Raw genomic sequence first — 20,117 nt, forward strand, 5'->3', positions numbered from 1 at the left:
ATCAGGCTTTCTACTCCCGTAAAGATTTACACCCTCGAAAACCCTGTACAGGGTCGCTATGGGTCGAAACCGACTCGACGGCACTTAACAACAACAACAACAACATGTGTTATATACATATATGCAGAGCACTATAGGATGATGCACTGGACTGCAAGGTCAGTTTGAACTGCAAGGTTGGTGGTTCAAAGCCACCAGCCGCTCCTTGGAAACCCTGTACAGAGTAACTATAAGTTGGAACCAACGCAATGGCAGGAACCTATCCGTGGTCAGTGGGGTAAAGACAGGTCCTGGGTTAATGTGTCCACTGCGGTTGGTGAGAGGCCGCCAATCTAGGTCAGACAGGCCCATCGGCGCACTTCCGAGTATTACCCCTAGAGGGCGCCAGCCGCAGACCCGTCCAGCGTCGCGAGACTAGAGCGTAAACGGCGCCTCCCAGCCGCCGCAGCAGCCGTCATGAAGGCCGTAGTGCAGCGCGTCACCCGGGCCAGTGTCACAGGTTAGTCGGGCGGGGCCTGGGTCCCGGCCCGGAGGAGTAGTCCCGACCCTGTGCCCAGCTGCCCCGGCACCTCTTACACTGAGGCCACACAGCCGCGACTGCCCATCCCATGAGGCTGCGATGCTACTGGAGCTCGGCCTTGGCAGGCTGAGTCTCCCGCCGGCTCCCGGGCAGCACCAGCCACGCCATCCACGTGCCGGGGACCCAGCGCATCCCTGCCTTAAAGATTTCCCCTTCGAGTTCTTTATAAAAGCGTTTTGCATTACACCTGATTTTGTGGGTGGCGTGTCTTCGAGCCGCCCTGTGGCCCGACCTTAAAATGGGATGTCGCACAGACAGCATCTCGGGAGCATTTCCGGAGCAGGTGCTCCCGCTTTCAGCATTCTTTTTTAAATTTTTGATTGTTTTTAAATAGCTAAGTTTTTATGGAGCTTGCCTCCCTATGAAATGTACACATTTGAAGAGTTGGATGAGCTGACAGTTTGCACAACCACAGTACCAGAACGCCCCCCCGCCCCCCAACCTGCCTCTCATCACTGCCACTCGCTGAACCCCTACAGCGATGGGGTCAAAAATTACAGAATTCGTCACTCGAGTTTGGTTTGAACATTAAAGGGTTCCAAATGATGATTAATGTAGATAATGCAGTCATTTTAAAACGCAAACCATGGTATTTAGAAACATTTATATAAGATTAATGTTGTCTCCTACTATTTGCTGTTCTTATTGGTAGAACTATTGCTTCAGTTTAAACATTCTTTCTCTCTAGTCTACACCACATGTGTTCTTGTGCCCACAAAAAATACAGCTCTCAAAAACAAACAAACTCCTAAAGAAATAAAAGAACCCACCCCCAATATATTTAGATCTGCTATTTTGCTTTCTACCCTCATGATTTCTAAGCCCTTCTGGTAACTTTGGTTTTGGATTTATTTCTGGAGTAAAAAGGAAATAGGATAGCACTATGATGAATGGAATTTAAAAACTAATTTTATAGCTGAGTTTCTGTAAATTTTTAACTTCACTAAGAGTAAGAACTGACTCGACAGCATTTAACAACAGCAACAGTAAGAGTGAGAAAGTTCATAAAAGCATTTTGCTCTTTGAGAAGAATCTTGCAGTCCACTGTATATGATTATCAACATTTGAATAAACATTGGAGAATTGAAGTTGATTTTTGCTTTCCCCAATTGTCTTCTGAACTCTCCATCCTGCAACATGTATTCTGTGAGATTTGTGGAATGCAGTTTGAGTCATTTTAATTTACTACTTAGATTATATTTTTTACATTTAAAACAGCAACAACAAAAACTCCTGTGTATTAAAAACGATAAGGTTGTTTGTTGTGGCTGGGTGTTTTGTGAATTCTAGATTGGGGAACCTTCAAGTTATCCAGGGCTTTTAGTTGAACTGCATTCTAATTCCTTTACAATGTGGTTGACCCTACTGAAATGTGGTAATATATATTTGAATTATATTCTATTTCAGAGGTTCTAAAATATCACTTTCTATTTTGTGGTCAGGATAGAAAAGATTAGAAGTTGTACATCTGATTATGTGATAGTCACTTTATAATACTGATCCGACACATTTTGATACCTTAACATGGTGATTGTTATAATCTAATTAAAAAAAAAGTGTTGTGGAAAAATTTGAGCGTATTCCAATATAGAAAAACCTTTATTGTCAAATATATCCAGTGCAGTGTTATTTATTGTAGTGAAATTTTGAAGCAAGCACTGTTGTTAGGTGCTGTTGAGTTCTGACTCATAGTGACTCTATGTACAACAGAACAAAACACTGCATAGTTTTGTGCCATCCTTACAATTGTTGCCATGTTTGAACCTATTGAAACTATGGTGTCAGTCTGTCTTGTTGAGGGCCTTCCTGTTTTTCATGGACTGTCTACTTTACCAAGTGTGATGACCTTCAGGGACTGGTGGTCCTCATGATAACATGTCCAAAGTACATGAGACAAGATCTTGTCATCTTCACTTCTAAGGAGCATTCTGGCAGTACTTCTTCTAAGACAGATTTGTTCTTTCTTTGGCAGTCCATAGCATATTTAATATTCTTGGCTATATTTCAAAGCCATCAGTTCTTTGGTCTCCCTTATTCATTGTCTGGCTTTCAGATGCATATGAAGTGATTGAAAATGCCAGGTATTGTAACAAGTGCACTTTAATCATCAAAGTTACGTCTTTAAAGAGTTCTTTTGCAGTATGGTTGTTTGATTTCTTGACTGCTGCTTTGGTAGATGTTGATTGTGGTTTCAGGTCAAATGAAATCTTTGACAACTTTTGCTTATTGGTCTAGTTGTGAGGAATTTTGTTTTGTTTATGTTGTGGTATAATCCTTACTGAAGACTATAGTCTTCGATCTTCATCAGTAAGTGCTTCAAGTATTCATTGCTTTCAGCAAGTAAAGTTGTGTCCTCTGCATATCATAGATTGTTAATGAGTCTTCCTCCAATCCTGATGCCATGTTCTTCTTCATATAATCCAGCTTCTCAGATTATTTGCTCAGCATACAGATTGAATAAGTATGGTGAAAGGATGCAACTCTGACATACTCCTTTCCTGATTTTAAACCACACAGTATCTTCTTCTTTTCCATCCACTGACCTTGTCTATGTACAAGTTCATAATGAGCACAAATAAGTATTCTGGAATTTTGATTCTTCACAATGTTATTCGTAATTTGTTATGATTCACACAGTCTAATGTTTTTGCATTGCCAATAAAACACAGGCAAGCATCATTCTGGTAGTCTCTGCTTTCAGTTAAGATCCATTTGGTACCAACAATGATATCCTTGTTTCATGTTCTCTTCTGAATCTAGCTTGAATTTCTGGCAGTTCCTTGTCTGTGCACTGCTGCAATCATTTTTGAATTATGTTCAGCCAACTTTTACTTTTGTGTGATGTCAATAATATTGTTTGATAATTTCCACATTCAGTTGGGTCACCTTTCTTTGGAATGGGCACAAATGTGGATCTCTTCCAGTTTCTTGGGCAGGTATGTATGTTACATATTTCTTGATATAGACTGGTGATGCTTCCAGCACAGCATCCATTTGTTCAAACATTCCAGTTGATATTTTGGCAATTCCTGGCACCTTAATTTTTTTCGCCAATGCCTTCAGTACCACTTAGATTTCTTCCTTTAGTACCATGAGTTCTAGATCATCTGCTACCTATTGAAATGACTTAATTCCCCCCCCTTTTTTTGATATAATGATCCTGTTTCTTCTTTCTATCTTTTGATATTTTCTGCATAGTTCAGTATTTTGCCATACAATCCTTCAGTGTTGCAACTCAGAGCTTGAATTTTTCCTTCAGTTATTTCAGCTTGAGAAATGCCAAGTGTGTTCTTCTCATTTGGTTTTCCAACTCCCAAGTCTTTGCACATTTCACTGTGTTTTCTTGGGCTGCCCTTTGAAATCTATCCAGCTCTTTTACTTCATCATTTCTTCTTTTCATTTTAGCTACTTTGTGTTCAAGAGAAAATTTCATAGTCTCTTCTGATATCCATTTTGGTCTTTTCTGTGCTTTCTTCTTTATGATGTCTTTGATATCATCTCACAACTCGTCTGGTTTTTGGTCATTAGTGTTCGGTGGATCAAATCTGTTCTTGAGATGGGCTCAAAATTAGGGGAATATACTCAAGGCCATATTTTAGCTCTTGTTTTAAGGATCCCAGTTGTAGTTGCAAGATAAGCACTGTGATGCCTACATATATGTTGTTGTTGTTAGTGACTCTATTCACAACAGAACGAAACACTACTGAGTGCTGCACCATCCTTCCAATTATTGTTTGTTTGAGCCCATTGTTTCTGCCACTGTGTCAGTCCATCTCATTGGGGGTCTTTCTCTTTCACTGACTCAGCTTTATCAAGAATGATGTCATTCTCCATGGACTGATCCCCACAACATGTCCAAAGAATGATAGATGAAGTCTCCTCATTTTTGCTTCTAAGGAGCATTCTGGCTGTACTTTCTCTAAGCATGTTTGTTTGTTCTTCTGGCAGTCCATGGTACTTTCAATATTAATTGCCCATACCATAACTCAAATGCATCAATTCTTTTATGGTCTTCCTTATTCGTTGTCCAACTTTCATGTGTATGAGGTGATTGAAAATACAATGGCTTGGGCAAGGTGTACCTTAGTCCTCAAACTGACATCTTTGCTTTTTAATACTTTAAAGAGGTCTTTTGCAGCATATTTGCCTAATGCAGCATATCTTTTAATTCCTTGACTGCTGCTTCCATATGTGTTGATTGTGGATCAAGCAAAATGAAGTCTTTGACACCTTCAATCTTTTTTCTCCATTTATCATGATGTTATTTTTGAGGATTTTTGTTTTCTTGAAAAGAATTGAGGTGCAAGCCATACTGAAGATTGTAGTCTTTGATTTTCATAAGTAAGTATTTTAAGTCCTCCTCACTCCCAGCAAGTAAGGTTGTGCCGTCTGCGTATTGCATGGAGTTAATGAATCTTCCTCCAATACTCATGCCACACTCTTCTTCATATAATCTAGTTTATCAGATTATTTTCTCAGCATGCAGATTGAATAAGTATAATGGAAGGATACAATCCTGGTGCATACCTTTCCTGATTTCAAACAATTCAGTATCCTCTTATTCTGTTCTAACAACTGCCTCTTGGTCTGTGTTCTGGAATACTCATTCTTTGCAATGTTATCCATAGTTTGTTATAATCAGAACAATTGAATACCTTTGCATTGTCAATAATAAACAAGTAAACGTATTTCTGGTATTCTCTGCCTCTTCTGAATCTGGCTTGAATTTCTGGGAGCTCCCTGTTGGTGTACTTCTGCAACAGTTTTTAAATTATCTTGAGCAAAATTTTGCTTGCATTTGCTGGAAATTATATTGTTAGATGGTTTCCGTATTCTGTTGGATCACCTTTCTTATCTTTTCCAGTCAGTTGGCCAGATAGCTGATTTCCAAACATCTTGGTATAAACAAATGAATGCCTCCAGAGCTACATCTGTTTGTTGAATTATTTCAGTCTGTATTCTGTCGTTTCCCAGAGCTTTAGTCCACATATGTAGTGGTCATTTATGTTGTTGAAAATAGGTATTTGCAAAGAAAAAGTTGTTGGTCTTGTAAAATTCTATCATGTAATCTCCTATGTGGTTTATTCACCAAGGCTGTATTTTCCAACTACTGAACCTTCTTTGTTTCCAACCTCTGCAGTCCTTTCACCAATAAATTATCAATCGTCTTTACTCAAAGTTTGATCAATTCCAAACTATAGAAGGTGGTAAAAATCTTCAACGTCTTCACTTTTGGCATTAGTGGTTGGAAGGCAAATTTGAATAATAGTCATATTAACTGGTTTTCTTTGTTGCTATTGTTGTTAAGTACTGGGGAGTTGGTTCTGACTCTTAGTGACCCTGCACAGGGTTTCTGAAGTTATAAATCTTTACGGGAGCAGAAAGCCTCATCTTTCTCCCGCAGAACGGCTGGTAGTTTCAAACTGCAGACCTTGAGGTTAGTAGCCCGATTCGTAACTACTATGCTCTATCAATATTATCCTGTCACTGACAGTATTGTGCTCCAAGATAGAGCTCAGAATGTTAATTTTGACAGTGAATGGGATGTCATTTCACTTTAATTTGTCATTTCTGGTGTAGTAGACCATATGATTGTCCAATTCCAAATGGCTAATACCAGTCCATTTCAGCTCTCCAATACTGATGCCTGGGATATTGATATGAATTTCTTGAATTTCATTTTAATGACTTCCCACTTTTTTAGAGTCATACTTTGTGTAGTCTGTGTTACAATTATTAATGGATGTTTGCCACAGTTTCTTCTCATTTTGAGTCATGTCACATTAACAGTTGGAGACCCCTAAAGCTTTGCTCCATTCATGTCATTTAGGTCAACTCTACTTTGAGGAGTCAGTTCTTTCCCTGTTGTATTTTGAGTATCTTTCAACCTAAGGGTCTCACCTTCTGGTAGTATATTAGACAGTGTCTTGTTGCTATTCATAAAATTTTCACTGGCCAGTATTTTTCAGAAGTAGATTTCCAGGTCCTTCTTCCTGGTCTGTCTTAGTCTGGAAGCTCTGCTGAAGCCTGTCCACCGTGGGTTAACCTACTGAGGTTGGAAATACTGGTGGGATATATTCCCGCCTTACAGAAACATGCAGGTTACCACAGCATGACAGACTGACAGGCAAATGATGGGACTCAAACCATATATCCAACAAAATGAAATGGTTAATCCACTTGTAGAATACAGCTGTCCCACATGATGGGGGAGTCCTGGTGTGGCGCTGTGGGCTAATGCGTCAGACTGTGAAGTCCTTTGAACTGCAAGTTCGGAGATTCAAGCTCACCAGCTTCTCCTTGGAAACCCTATACAGGATCACTATGCATCGGAATCGACTCGACTGCACTTAACAACAACAACACATGATGGGATGCAAATATTAAAAGGAGTTTAGGGAAAGTTGTCTTATTAGAGATGTTTATAGGTATTATTATCCAGAAGAAGAAAACAACAAGAAAATGATAAAACACTCTCCATTGTAATCCTGATTGTAAGAAAAGTCAGCATATGACGAGATAATAAAACAAATATAATCTAATAAAAATTGGCAAAAAATTATCCCACCCTACCCCATGCACCCCAAAAAGGAAAGAAAATGCTTAAGATCACCATTTCAAATGTTATGTTAGATTCATCATCATAATGATGAATTTTGGTCTAAATATTCTGTACTAACATTTGAAATAGTGTCTAATAGTAGGGAATGCATTTGGTGATAAATACACAAATGTTGGGAATGTGTACTAAGATATTTTTTATGGATGAGGTGTATGATTTTAAAAGCTTAGATTATTGGCTTAAATATAATTTCAGTGCTAACTGGTAAAAACAGTTTGTTTAGTTGAAGTTTAACTCAGAAATCATGGGTTCTTTGTGTAATACATTCTCTAATAAGTAGGAATAATCATGCGTCTTTGTTTTCATGGTGTGAATGTTTTCCCTTTGTGCCCTCTGTGTGTTACCAGCTTTGCTGATTTCTTGGGGGTGGGGGAAAGGGCGGAGAGAAAATACTATTCTGTGTGTACAGATGGGTAAGCTCAAACATAGGAAGTTTTAGGTGTATTACTCAAGATGATACAGAGGAAAATGTAATCCTAAAGTGTTGCTTCACTTCATAGCTGCCATTATTTCCAGATATAAAATCAGAATGAACATGAACTATGATTGTCTCACTGCATTTATTTGGCTTCTTTTAGTTTTGAATGCTTACTGGCTTTAGCCAATGAAATTACAAGAAGTATGAGGGATATTTAAAATATTCCCCTTAGTTACTTAAAAATGCTTCGTATCGTTTAGATTCTGAATCTTTTTCCATGTTCATTTCCTTCCAGTCGGAGGAGAGCAGATCAGTGCCATTGGACAAGGCCTCTGTGTGTTGCTGGGTATTTCTCTGGAAGATACACAGAAAGAATTGGAGTACATGTAAGATGCGGATTTCCACATCATTGCTATTTGAATGGTATACGTGGTGGTCATACTGGACATTTCCATACTATTTTTTACCTGTATCAATTGTCCTATTAGATGAAGTATGTTTTCTAGTCTGAGGAAGAATCTAGTATGTCACCCACTAGGTTACCTGTACAGACTCCTGTTGTGGTGCTACAGGATAAGCACGGGACTACCAACTACAAGGTTGGCCATTCAAACCCACTAGGTGCTCCCTGGAGATTCTATACAGGGTCACTGATAATTGGAACTCTTGATGGCATATAACAGCATCAGGTTACCTGTGGAGTAGAAGCACAATTTCACCATTGTGCTGATTTGTTTTTACATTGTGAACTAGACCTCTTTTTCTCTTAATGCAAACACTGAGTCTCTTTTCTTCTCATAAACGATTTCTGTTTTTCAATTTGGCCAATAAACTCTGGGCACTACTTATATTTAAAAATGCCTGGCGATGCATTGTATATATACATCATGACCTGGATCTCAGAAACGTTGAATCATATGCCCAGAGTCATGCACACATACTTAGTGAAAAACAAGAGCCCTATTAGAATCTGGGTGCTATTTTGACCTAATTAAGGGAGTTTGCCATTGCTTCTGCTTAATGGACTCTCTTAGTATAGTTGATCCTCTCCTGTGATGCTTTTCTTCTTCCTACCTGGTGTGGTGCTGCAGGTTAATGCACTGGACTGCAGGTTGGTTTGAACTGTAAGATTATTGGTTCAACCTCACCAGCTGCTTTTCGGAAACCCTATGCAGAGTTGCTATGAGTTGGAACTGACTCAGTGGCTCTTGGGAGTCCTGGTGTGGCACTGTGGGGTAGTTCACTGGACTGCATGGTTATGTCACATTTGTACCCTGGTCCCTTTTGCTCTTGGGAGGTCTAAAGAATTAGTCCCACTGAATCGCTGCTTCTCAGTCACACATGAACAGTAAGTATTCACTTAGAAGCTCTTTATTGCAAAGCAAAGGTATGCTTCAGAGAGAGAAGTGGGTCTGTCTCTTTGAGTGGAGAAGACCTGGTAGAATTAGCGAGCATAGATTAGAGTAGGTCAAAGCAAAAGTACATGTCAAAGAGAGAAGTGGGTCTGTCTCCCGCGAGTGCAGAAGACCCTTTGGGGTTGGGGTGTACTGGCTCATAAAGGTATGGGGTCTCTTCCTCCAAGAGTGGGCTAATACATATTGATTAGGAGGAGTGGTATGTTGAATATTCATTGTTTTTTTAGTGATGGGGCACAGGAATCTTGGAAACGGAGTGCCTTCTGCAGTTGTCAGCTATAAATGTTATCTTCATGGGTTGTCTGTCTGCGGCCAATTGCTTCTCTTAGGGTTTCAGGTTTTGATATCCTAATCTTTGTCTCCAGTCTGTTCTTTTCAGTGTTACTATTCTTGTTGGACTAGAGATGTCCTCCCCTCTTCCTTGATCCCTGTTTAATAGGAGAGGACTCAGGGCAAAGGGGTGGAGTAAGAGAGGCCTAGGGCCCAGGGGTCCTAATCTGTCCCTGACAGTTGGTTTGAACTGCAAGGTCAGTGGTTCAGATTCATGCGCCGCTCTTTGGTAACCTTATACAGGGTTGCTATGACACAGAACCTACTCAATGGTACTTGACAGCAGCAACCACCACCACCACTACTTGGCCCATTTTAGATACTTCTTATTAAGTGCTGTTGAGTTGCTTCCAACTCATAGCGACCCTGTATAGATTTTCTGAGGAGTGGCTGGTAGGTTTGAACCGTTGACCTTGTGGTTAGCAGTCGAGTGCTTTCACGCAGCTTAGATCTGTTTATTTTGCTCCTTAGGTACCCAGAACCCACCCAGTCTTGCCTATCAGGACTTAATGTTTTGCTATTGTCTCTTTTGCTTGAGGGTGAAAATTAGACTCAGAACCTAATTCCTATGAGGTGCTGATGATTGGTAATGCCAGTTCAGTATTACTTCAGATGTTGGTAATTTAATTTCTGTCCCCTGGGTATATAAGGGGTTGTTGTTGTTGTTAAGTGCCACAGAATCTTTTCCTACTCATAGCAACCCCTGAGTTGGGTTTCCAAGGCTTTAAATCCTCATGGGAGTAGAAAGCCTCATCTTTCTCCCATAAAGGGGTGTAAGTGTCTGAAAACTGGGGCTCTGAGTGTTGGTCTTCTTATGGTCCTGATGCACTAGAGAGCTAACACTTAACTTGGTAGGTAAGAATTGTGACTCAGTATAAGACAAACCCACCACTATTCCACCCTATGAATTTGTGTTTAGAATTAGCTTTTAGAATTTTGGCCCACAGGAAGCCCCCTGGGAGTGTTAACTGCCTTTGTCTTCAATACCATAAAAAAAAGTGGCTTTCAAATGGTGGAATTTCAACTCTCATATAGGTGGTTACTTACTGTGTTTCTCAGATCTGACCTACTACATTTTACCTGGTCAGCTTCTTTGCCCAGGTAGTGATGACAACCTTTTGTCATTAACAAGTATAGGACAGACCTCTCTGAGGCTTAAGGATCATGTGGCATAGTTCTCAAAGTATCTTTCCCTAGATTCCTTTGTATATTTGCAACAATGATGGGTTTTATCTCATTGTATTTGCTAAATTGTTCATTTTGAGTTATTCCTAGAAGGTATGTAAAAATGTGATATAATTTATTCCAATGTAAAGATTGAATTCTTCTATAAAAAATTAGAATTTGACCCATTAAAAAAATATCCACTGACTTGAAGAAGCACATAATGGGTGGTTGTCATCTTTACCCCAGTTCCCACTAGTAGCTCCTGAAAATTGGAGGGACTGGCAAAAAATAAGGGAATCCCCAAACAACCCCTGTGGAATAGGACATTATTACAAGAAAATTGAGACATGGAGTAGTTAAGTGCTTTGTCCACATTCGTGTCTCCTGTAAGTGATGGAATCAGCATTCTGTCCTTATTTGACGAAATCCTGGTGCGGTTTTGCCTGTTTGGGTTGTGGTGAGGGCCCATTATTCACCAGGTAGTTCTCATTGCTGCTTTTCATTGCAGGGTCCGAAAGATTTTAAACCTGCGTGTGTTTGAGGATGAGAGCGGAAAGCACTGGTCGAAAAGTGTGATGGACAAACAGTATGAGGTGCTCTGTGTCAGCCAGTTCACCCTGCAGAGTATCCTCAAGGGGAACAAGCCTGACTTCCACCTGGCCATGCCCACAGCACAGGCTGAGGGCTTCTACAACAGCTTCCTGGAGCAGCTGCGGAAGGCATACAGACCAGAGTTTATCAAAGGTACGCAGGAGAGTGAACTCATGCCCAGGAAGGGAGCCTTCAGGACGCTTCAGGGCAAAAGTAAAAAGAATCTGTAATTGCATCTTCTTTTCTAGAAAATTATTTACTTAAACCAGCATAATAGCTGCTTTTGCTTCTGTTGTTCTTGTACTTACCACATGTCCTCTGAATACTCATTCTTCATTCTTTTGCTTGCATTTTGAAAATGTTTAGGAACCCAGAAGTGGATCTGATATAGTATTGTTTCTTTGATTGCTTAGGTCACTCCTGGCCACTAGAAATTTAATGTGAGCTGTAAATGCAAGCTACATATGTTATTTAAAAATTTCTAGTAGCCACATTAAAAAAAGTAAAAAGAAACAGGTGAAGTCAATTTTAATAATATATTTTATTTAACTCAGTATACCCAAAATATTATAATTTTACCATGTATTCAATGGAAAAATATTGAGATATTCTAAATTATTTGTTAACTTTCAAAATCTGGTATGTAATTTGTACTTATAGTGCATCCCAATTTGGATCAGCCACATTTCAAGTGCTCAGTAACTATGTGAAACCATATTAGATAGCACAGGTTTAAGTCTTTGCTTACCTGCATATTTTAGTGCTTATGTAACAGAAATACCACAAGTGAGTGGCTCTAAAGAACAGAGATGAGTTTTTTTCATTGCTTAGGAGGTTCGAAGTTCCAATTCAGGGTGTTGGCTCTAGGGAAAGGTCTTTGTGTTGGTCAGGTTCTAGTAGTCACAGTCCTTGGAGTGCCTTGGTTTATAGATTCATCTGCCTCTGTCATCATCAGATACTGTCTTTCTGTTTGTGTTGCCTTATCTTTGTCTATATTGCACTTTATGTCAATTAGAAGAGTCTTAAGTGTGGTGCTGCAGGACTAGCACTGGGACTGCTAACTACAAGGTTGGTGGTTCAAATCTACCAGCTTCTCCTTGGAAACCCTATAAAGGGTCACTATGAGTTAGAACTGGCTCATCAGCCCTTAGACACAACAACAACAACATGTCATTAAAAGTTTAGTATCCATCCTTCTCTGACATTGCCTGCTTAGCATAACATAACCCTATTTCCACATAGGATTATATTCATAGGTATTGAGGTTAGGAGGACTCCAACACATTGTTTTATTTTATTTTAAGTTTTTATTGTGAATTGAGTGAAAGTTTATAGGGCAGATCATCAGTTTTACTTTCAACAAATCATATACTTCGTTTCATTACAATGATTATACTCCCCTCCATGTATCATCAGTTACCAGTATTTCTCGCTATTCATTTAGCTTTTTTTTTTTTTGAAACTTTCAGGCATATATAATAATTTACACAACCAAGGGCACATTCTGCAAGTCTATCTCCTGGCTGCCAGGTCTCAGTCCCTCTCTTTCCCTGAATCTAGAGTCTTTAGATGCTTCCTCTCTCCATGTCCCATCTTTGCCTCCATCTCTGGTGCTGCTGCTCTGGATAGGGTCCCACATTCTGTACGTGCTCTTCTCCCTTGATGGTCCTAAGGTCCTCTGTTTCTGGACTGTAAGATTAACTGCTCCCCCATTTTTGTTACAAAACTTCTACCTTTACAATTGTGAAAGTTGCAATTAGTCATGATAACAATTATTCACTATTTGTTATCATGACTGTTAAAAGAGATGGGGATAAGAATCATAAGAATCTTATTCCCATCTCTTTTTACCAGACCCATCTAGACAAGATGAAAGCTATTTAATGGGACTTATCTTTCCCCCCATGCTCTTAAACTAAATTCCCTCTTGAAACCTCGTAAGCCAGTCACTTCGTGCCTTTATCGCGCCCTCATTTTAGGTAGCCATTGTCTAAGTTGCCTGTCCCTATCTACTCTTGTATAGAGAGGGGATAGCATTGATACTTGATATGAAGATTCCTTCCTTCTCTGTTGGTATTTTGAGCTACTACCTCCATGAGTATAGGGCATGTTTATCGAATTGTAGCAATTTACCCTCGTTTCCTGTATCAAAAATTATTTTCTTTTTTATCTTCCTCTGGTCGAGTTCTGATTATCAAGCCATAGAGGCTAGGTGAAATGGGTACTATTTAAAAGTTTGAGTGTTTTTGTACGTCTCTCCTCACTTCATATCAGCTGGATGCTTCACTCTCAGCTCTAGCCCTCTGTGGCTATGTCCTTGTCCATGGGCTCAGGAATCCCCAGGTCTCACCACACTTTGGACCAACCAGCCCTTCCTCTTCTCTCATCTCAAGGTCAATGGGAGTCTATGGAAGATGGCTGAACTCAGCCCATTTCTTCATTGCTGCCTTTCCCCCTCTTCCACTCACTGATAGACCAGTGTGATTGCCAGCAAGCTTGCATGTCTGCTCATGTGTTCTCTTTGAGGTTCAGTCATAGAGGTGGGTTTGACCTGAAGGGATTTGATTGCTTGCCTTGATGGCTTCCCGGTGAACAACTTGCTTGTTCTTATACTAGCCAATCATGCTGTCATTTTTGTTTTGGGTTTTTCCTGATCGATCTTTCTTTGAAGATGTATCTTCTGTTGCTCCAGCTATTCCAGGCGGGTCTGCTTGTCCTTTCTAGTGGGAATGCCCCACCTCAGAAGGTTCTGGATGAGGCCCAGGATTCCAACTAAGGTCCTATATACAACATAGGCTCCACAAGAGACCTATTTCACTGGGCAAGTTGTAGAATCCCTTTTAGGTATTCCAGTCAGTTATAGGCTGAAGACGGGCTTACAGGCTTTCTGTAGTCATGTTTCCCGACAGTCCCTTCTATCCCACTCAAGTATCTATTTTACAATAGTAGGCAAGGGAAACCAATATTCATAAGACAGTCAAGCATCTTAGTATTATTTCCCATCTTCAGACTATGCCTCTATCCCTGTATCACAGAGCCGTGTTGTCTTAAGGAACGCATTGTTTTTTTGGCATACAGTTTAATCCATAACATTATATATTGCCAGGAATGATAATCTAGCTAGACTAATCAAGATGTTGGAATAATGGTTCTAGTTTGTGGGAAAATTATGAGTCTGAAATACTTTTTAATAAGGCCATTCATTTCTGCATTTCTGATCTGTCTTCATATTTCTGGGATAAGTTGCATTTACTACCATTATCAGAAAGAGAATGTTCTGCCCTTTTCTTCAAAAATAATAAGAAAAAATATTGAGCATCATTTGTCAATGCATTTCGATGTGAGACTTTTTTTTTTTTTAAACTTTTTATTGTGAATTGAATGAAGGTTTATAGATCGTCATTTTACATTTAACAAATACTACACTTTGTTTCATCTCTATGATTGCAATCTCCTTCGTGGAACGACAGTTAGCCCATTTCCTTCTTATAGTTCATATTTCCATTCCACCCTCTTTCCCATCCCTTCTCCACTTTGCCCTTAGGAAAATGTTGCTCTTTTCATCTTGAATGATTGACCATTCTGTAGTGAGCACATTTTACTAATGTTGCCTCAATATATATACCTGTTTACTGCTTGACTGAAAATTGGGCCACGAGGATGAGTTCTATTCCAGACCTGAAGGGTGGTCAAGGGCCATTGTCTCAGTTTCCTCTAATGTCCTATGAGTAAGCTCAGTCTTTTTATTTTTATTTTTTTTAATAATTTTGAGTTTTGTTCCACATTTTCTGCCACTCTAGCCGGGAATTTCTAATGTGACCCTTTTTAGAGCAGTTGGTAGTTGTCGCTGGCCACCACATGGTTCTGGTGTCAGAGTCATGGTGACTGATGTTCACCTGCTCCATTGGTCCACTGGATTAGTTGATCCCAAGCATCTTCAAATTTCATCCCTCTTTCTTCTTCCATACAGGGAGAGACTAGTAGTTGCACTTTAGATAATTGCTCATTAGCTTTTAAAATCATAGTTATTAATCACCATGACAGGGTGTAGAACACTGTTTGTGGACTATGTTATGCCAGTTGACCATGGTGCCCCTGAGACTATGGTCCTGAGTCCCAGGATCAGAAACTCATTGCCTTAAGATATTTGATAATATCTAAGAAAATGACATCATTTTGCCCCCTGTATGCTCCACCACTTTCCTAGGTGTGTTTGTAACAAAGGTACAAATATCCATGTATAAATATTCTCTTACAAATTATTATATGTCTGTGGGTATACTTCCACTTTCCCTCCCATTCTCATTCAGCCTATGTGTCTGTCCATGTATCTACCTGCAGGATTCTGTTGTTACAGAGTTGTGTATATAACACTGTTTACTTCTGTCCTCTTTAATCTTTGCATACCTCCCTATGTTTTCACCTGTCTTCATCATTCTTCTGCCAACCTCCCTCTTTTTGTATATTGCCCTCTGTCTTAGGCTGGGTTTTCTAAAGAAGCAAAACCAGTGAAACTTACATATGTCGGTGTATTACATACGAACATATATATATAGAGCTCTGGTAGCGTAGTGGTTACAAATCAGGCTGCTAATCTCACGGTCAGCAGTTCAAAACTACCAGCTGTTCTGCAGGGGAAAGACAAGGCTTTTTGCTCCCATAAAGATTTACAGCCTCGGAAACCCTGTAAAGGGTTGCTATGAGTCTGAACGGCACATAACAACAATATATATGAAGAGAAGTGGAATCCTGGTGTGGCACTGTGGATTAATGCGCTGGACTTCAAAGTCGGTTTGAACTGCAAGGTCGGAGGTTAAAGCTCACCAGCTGCTCCTTGGAAACCCTATACAGGGTCGCTAGGGGTCAGAACCAACTCAACAGCACTTAACAACAACAAATATAAAGAGACATGTATTATCAAGGCAATGACTTAAAATTGTAGAGTGCCAGGTCCCCAGCAGAAGAGAGCGAGTGAGAGTCTTTTCTCATGTGATCCTTATATTGGGAAGTATTCCTTCAGTTGATTGGCTATTTATGGCTGCTCATCATAGAGTTAACTGTGCCTGTATTAAGTCTCATCACCATGGGAATAAGCACATCTTAACTGTTAAACCGCTGGAGATCCTGGCCTAGTCAAGTTGACATAGAACCTTAACGATCACAGCCTACCCCTTGTCAACTTGATACCTATAAACCATATAAATAATCTCTGAATAAAGAAAATTATAAAGTCATACTTGCGCCTAAGATGGTATAACTAAAACATGTACAACCAAAAATGCTCTGACCCCATTTATGTCTTATATTTCACAAGTGAACAAAGCAAAAATGTTTGATGTACACATAAAAACAAACCAAAAAATATGTATTGATTTAAATGTCCACAGGGCACATTCTGCAAGGCAGCCTCCTGCCTGTTGGCACACAGCCAGAGTCCACACCTACTCTCTCTTTCCATGGCACCCCCTTTGATGTCATCTCTGCTGTTGCCTCTTTTCCAGGCAGGGATCCCACGCTCCACTAATGCTCTTCCTTCTTAATGTTCCTGGGATTGTCTGTTCCTGAAATGAAAGATTCATTACTCCCCTTTTAGTTATATATCTGCTACAATTACAGTTTTGACAATCATAATTAATCCAGCTAATTATTCACAATTGAATTATCGCCCACTCCCTTTCACCAGACCCATCTGGAAAGGAGGAAAACTATTCAGTGGGGATTCTACCTTGTCCCCTCATTCTAAAACTTATGAAGGCTTATAAGACAGCCACTTCATTCCTTTATAGCTCCCCCACTTTTTAAAAGCCAATGTCTAAATTGCCTGTCCCTCACAACCCAATACACCGAGGAGACAAACATGTCCCTTAATATGAAGAATCTCCCATTCCAGTTCATATTTTGAGCAACTGCATCCATAAGCAAAACTCCAGGCCCATCAAATTGTAGCAATTTACACTTTTTCATATTATCAAGCATTGTCATCTTTGTCTGGTTGTGTTCTGGTCAGTTCAGCCCTAGCCATCCAAGCTAGGTCAGATGGGTAACAGTTACAAGTTTGGGAATTCACACACACCTCCCTGCACTTCATACCGGTTGGCTGCTTCACTCTCAGCTGTAGCCCCCATGGGCTTGGTCAGTGCTGTGGGCTTAGGAGTTCACACAACTCCCTAAATGTCAGATCAGTCAGCACTTCTTCTTTTCTTTCTCATCTCATAGTCAATCGGTGCCAATAGAACATGTCTAAACTCAGCCAGGTCTTCATTCCTGCAGTTCCCCCAATTCTACTCACTAGTAGTCCCAGGTGGTCACCAGTAAGCATACAGCTTGCTGGTGCCCTTTAACTTTCAGTCCTACAAGGGGACTTTCTCTCATGGGTAGAGTTTTCTGGCCTTGATGCCTCCAAGGCAAACAGCTTTTTTTAAGCAAGCTTTTTTTTTTTTTTTTTAAACAGTCTGCCTTTTTTCTGTTTTCTTTCAATCAAGAATCTCCTGTTCTCCCAGCAGTTCTGAGTTGACTTGCATGCGTTTTCAAATGCAAATGTGCTGAATAAGAAGGTTCTGGGTGGGGCTTAGGATTCCACCTAAGGAAGGCCCCATACTCTGCAAAAAGCCGATTTTTTTTCTGGGCAAATTCTAACTCCTCTTTTAGAAAATTCAATCAAGTATAGGCTGATGGTGGGCTTACACGCTCTCTATAATCATAATTCCCAATATTCATATCTGTCACACATGTAGGTCTATCTTACAATAATAGGCAGGAGAAGTCCATATCCGAACGGCTGTCAAACTCAAAACTCTTTTTAGAAACACTCAAGTTCAATCTTTTCTTCTCTTTTGGACTAATCTTATTTACATGCATGTGGCCTTGGGCCTCAGGCTGGAAGGATACCTTTAAGCCCAGCCCTCTGCCAGCCATCTAGTTGAACCAGCCTGACATCAGCTCCAGGTAGGTTCAGAAGCTGCTCAGCTGAAGCATTTTATCCCATACTCCTTCATTGTTTCTTTTTTAAAACCTCATGCTTCCACGTGTCTGGAACCATTGCTACAAATCCCTCTTCCTGATGCTAAGTGCAAAACCATCCATGGAAGTAGAGATGGGGGCCTATTGAGGGGGAGTGGCTGAGGACTCTAGATTCATGGGAAGAGAGGGACTAAGAGCTGGTGGCCAGGAGGCCAGCTTGCAGAATGTGCCCTTTGGAGGTGTAAATTAGTATATATGCGTGGGTGTTTTTATTTTGTGTGTTGTTGTTTTTTAAAAGCTAAAGTGGATAGAGAGAAATACTGTTAACTGATGGTACATGGAGGGGATTATAATCATTGTAATAAAACAAGGTGTATAATTTGTTGAATGTAAAACTGATGATCTGCCCTGTAAACCTTCACTCAATCCACAATAAATACCTTAAAAAAAAAAAAAAGACTAGAAAGAAGGGAAAGACCAAAATGGATGTCAGAAGAGAATCTTAAACTTGTTCTCCAGCGTAGAGAAGCTAAAGCAGATGGAAGAAATGAAGGACGTAAATGGGCTGACCAAAAAACTTCAATGGGCAGCACTAGAAGACAAAGTCAAGTATTACAATGAAATATGCAATCACCTGGAGTTAAAAAAACGAAAGTGGAAGAACATGGTCAGCATTACTCAAGCTTAAGGAACTGATGAAAAAATTCAAGTCTTGACTTGAGATTTTGAAGGATTATGTGGGCAGAATATTATATACTGCAGAAAACATCAAAAGATAGAATACACATAGTCACTATAGCAAAAAGAAAATGGTCATTGTGCAAACCATTTCAAGAGGTAGCCTATGATGAAGAGCCAGTGATACTGAGGAAGAAATCCAAGATGCGCTGATGGCACTGGCAAAGAACAAGGCACTAGGAATTGATGGAATACAAATAGAAATCTTTCAACAAACTGATGTAGCACTGAAGGCGCGTATTCATCTATGCCAAGAAATTTGAGAGAACACTACTTGGACAATTGATTTTAAGAGATCCATATTTGTGCCTATTCCAAATAGGTGACCCAGTGGAATGTGGAAATCATTGGACAGTATCATTAATATCACATGCAAATGAAATTTTGCTAAAGATAATTAAATAGCAGCTGTAATAGTACATTGATAGGGAATAATCAGAGGCTCAAGCCAAATTCAGAGGAGAATGTGGAATGAGGAATGTTATTTCTGATAGCAGATGAATCTTGGCTGAAAGCAGAGAATACCAGAAAGATGTCTGTTGTTTGTTGGCTATGTAAGAACTTTTCACTTTGTGGATCACGACAAGCTATTGATAACATTTCAATGAATGTGTGTTCCAGAACATTTAATTGAGCTCATGAGGAACTTGTATATAGACCAAGAGGCAGTTATTCAAATAGAACAAGGTCACAGTTGTTTAAAATCAGGAAAGGTGTGCTTCAGGTCATATTTTTTTTACCCTTTTTATTTCATTCTGTATGCTGAAAAAATAATTTCGAGAAATCGAATTGTGTGAAGAAGAACATGGCCTCAGGATTGGAGGAAGACTCATTAACAATCTCAATCTGCTGTAGCATAGTGGCTACTAGTCAGGCTGCTAACCTCAAGGTTAGCAGTTCAAAACTACCAGCCATTCTGCAGGAGAAAGATGAAGCTTTTCGCTCTCATAAAGATTTACATCCTTAGAAACCCTATTCAGGGTCTCTGTGAGTTGGAATCGACTCCACAGCACATCACCACCACCATATGCAGATGTTACAGCCTTGCTTTCTGAGAGCAAAGAGAACTTCAAATCCTTGCTGATGAACTTCAAAGATCACAGCGTTCAATATGGATTGCACATCAATGTAAAGAAAGCAAAAATCTTTATAACTGGAGCAATAAATAACATTATGACAAATGGAGAAAATATTTAAGTCGTTGTCGGGGTCTGACCCCGACATAGTTGTCACGAGTTTTTGGTTCACGAGGAGGGGAGATCCAGCGGCGATAGGGATAGCGAAAGAATACACAGA

The 20,117-nt window shown here is 39.9% G+C and overlaps 1 protein-coding gene across 1 annotated transcript in view; it reads left to right on the forward strand.

The window, feature by feature from the left end:
• The first annotated feature begins 382 nt into the window (after positions 1–382).
• The window catches only part of LOC102811210 (D-tyrosyl-tRNA(Tyr) deacylase 1-like), a 224,561-nt gene continuing 204,826 nt past the window's right edge, over positions 383–20,117 (forward strand). Inside the window, exons 1-3 of the mRNA XM_006860643.1 lie at positions 383–499; positions 7,916–8,006; positions 11,041–11,276. Coding sequence (XP_006860705.1) covers positions 457–499; positions 7,916–8,006; positions 11,041–11,276 — 370 coding nt within the window. The 5' untranslated portion in view covers positions 383–456. The remainder of the gene's footprint in view (positions 500–7,915; positions 8,007–11,040; positions 11,277–20,117) is intronic.

Source organism: Chrysochloris asiatica, unplaced genomic scaffold (genome assembly GCF_000296735.1).
Source record: "Chrysochloris asiatica unplaced genomic scaffold, ChrAsi1.0 scaffold00039, whole genome shotgun sequence".
Taxonomy (NCBI): Eukaryota; Metazoa; Chordata; class Mammalia; order Afrosoricida; family Chrysochloridae; genus Chrysochloris; species Chrysochloris asiatica.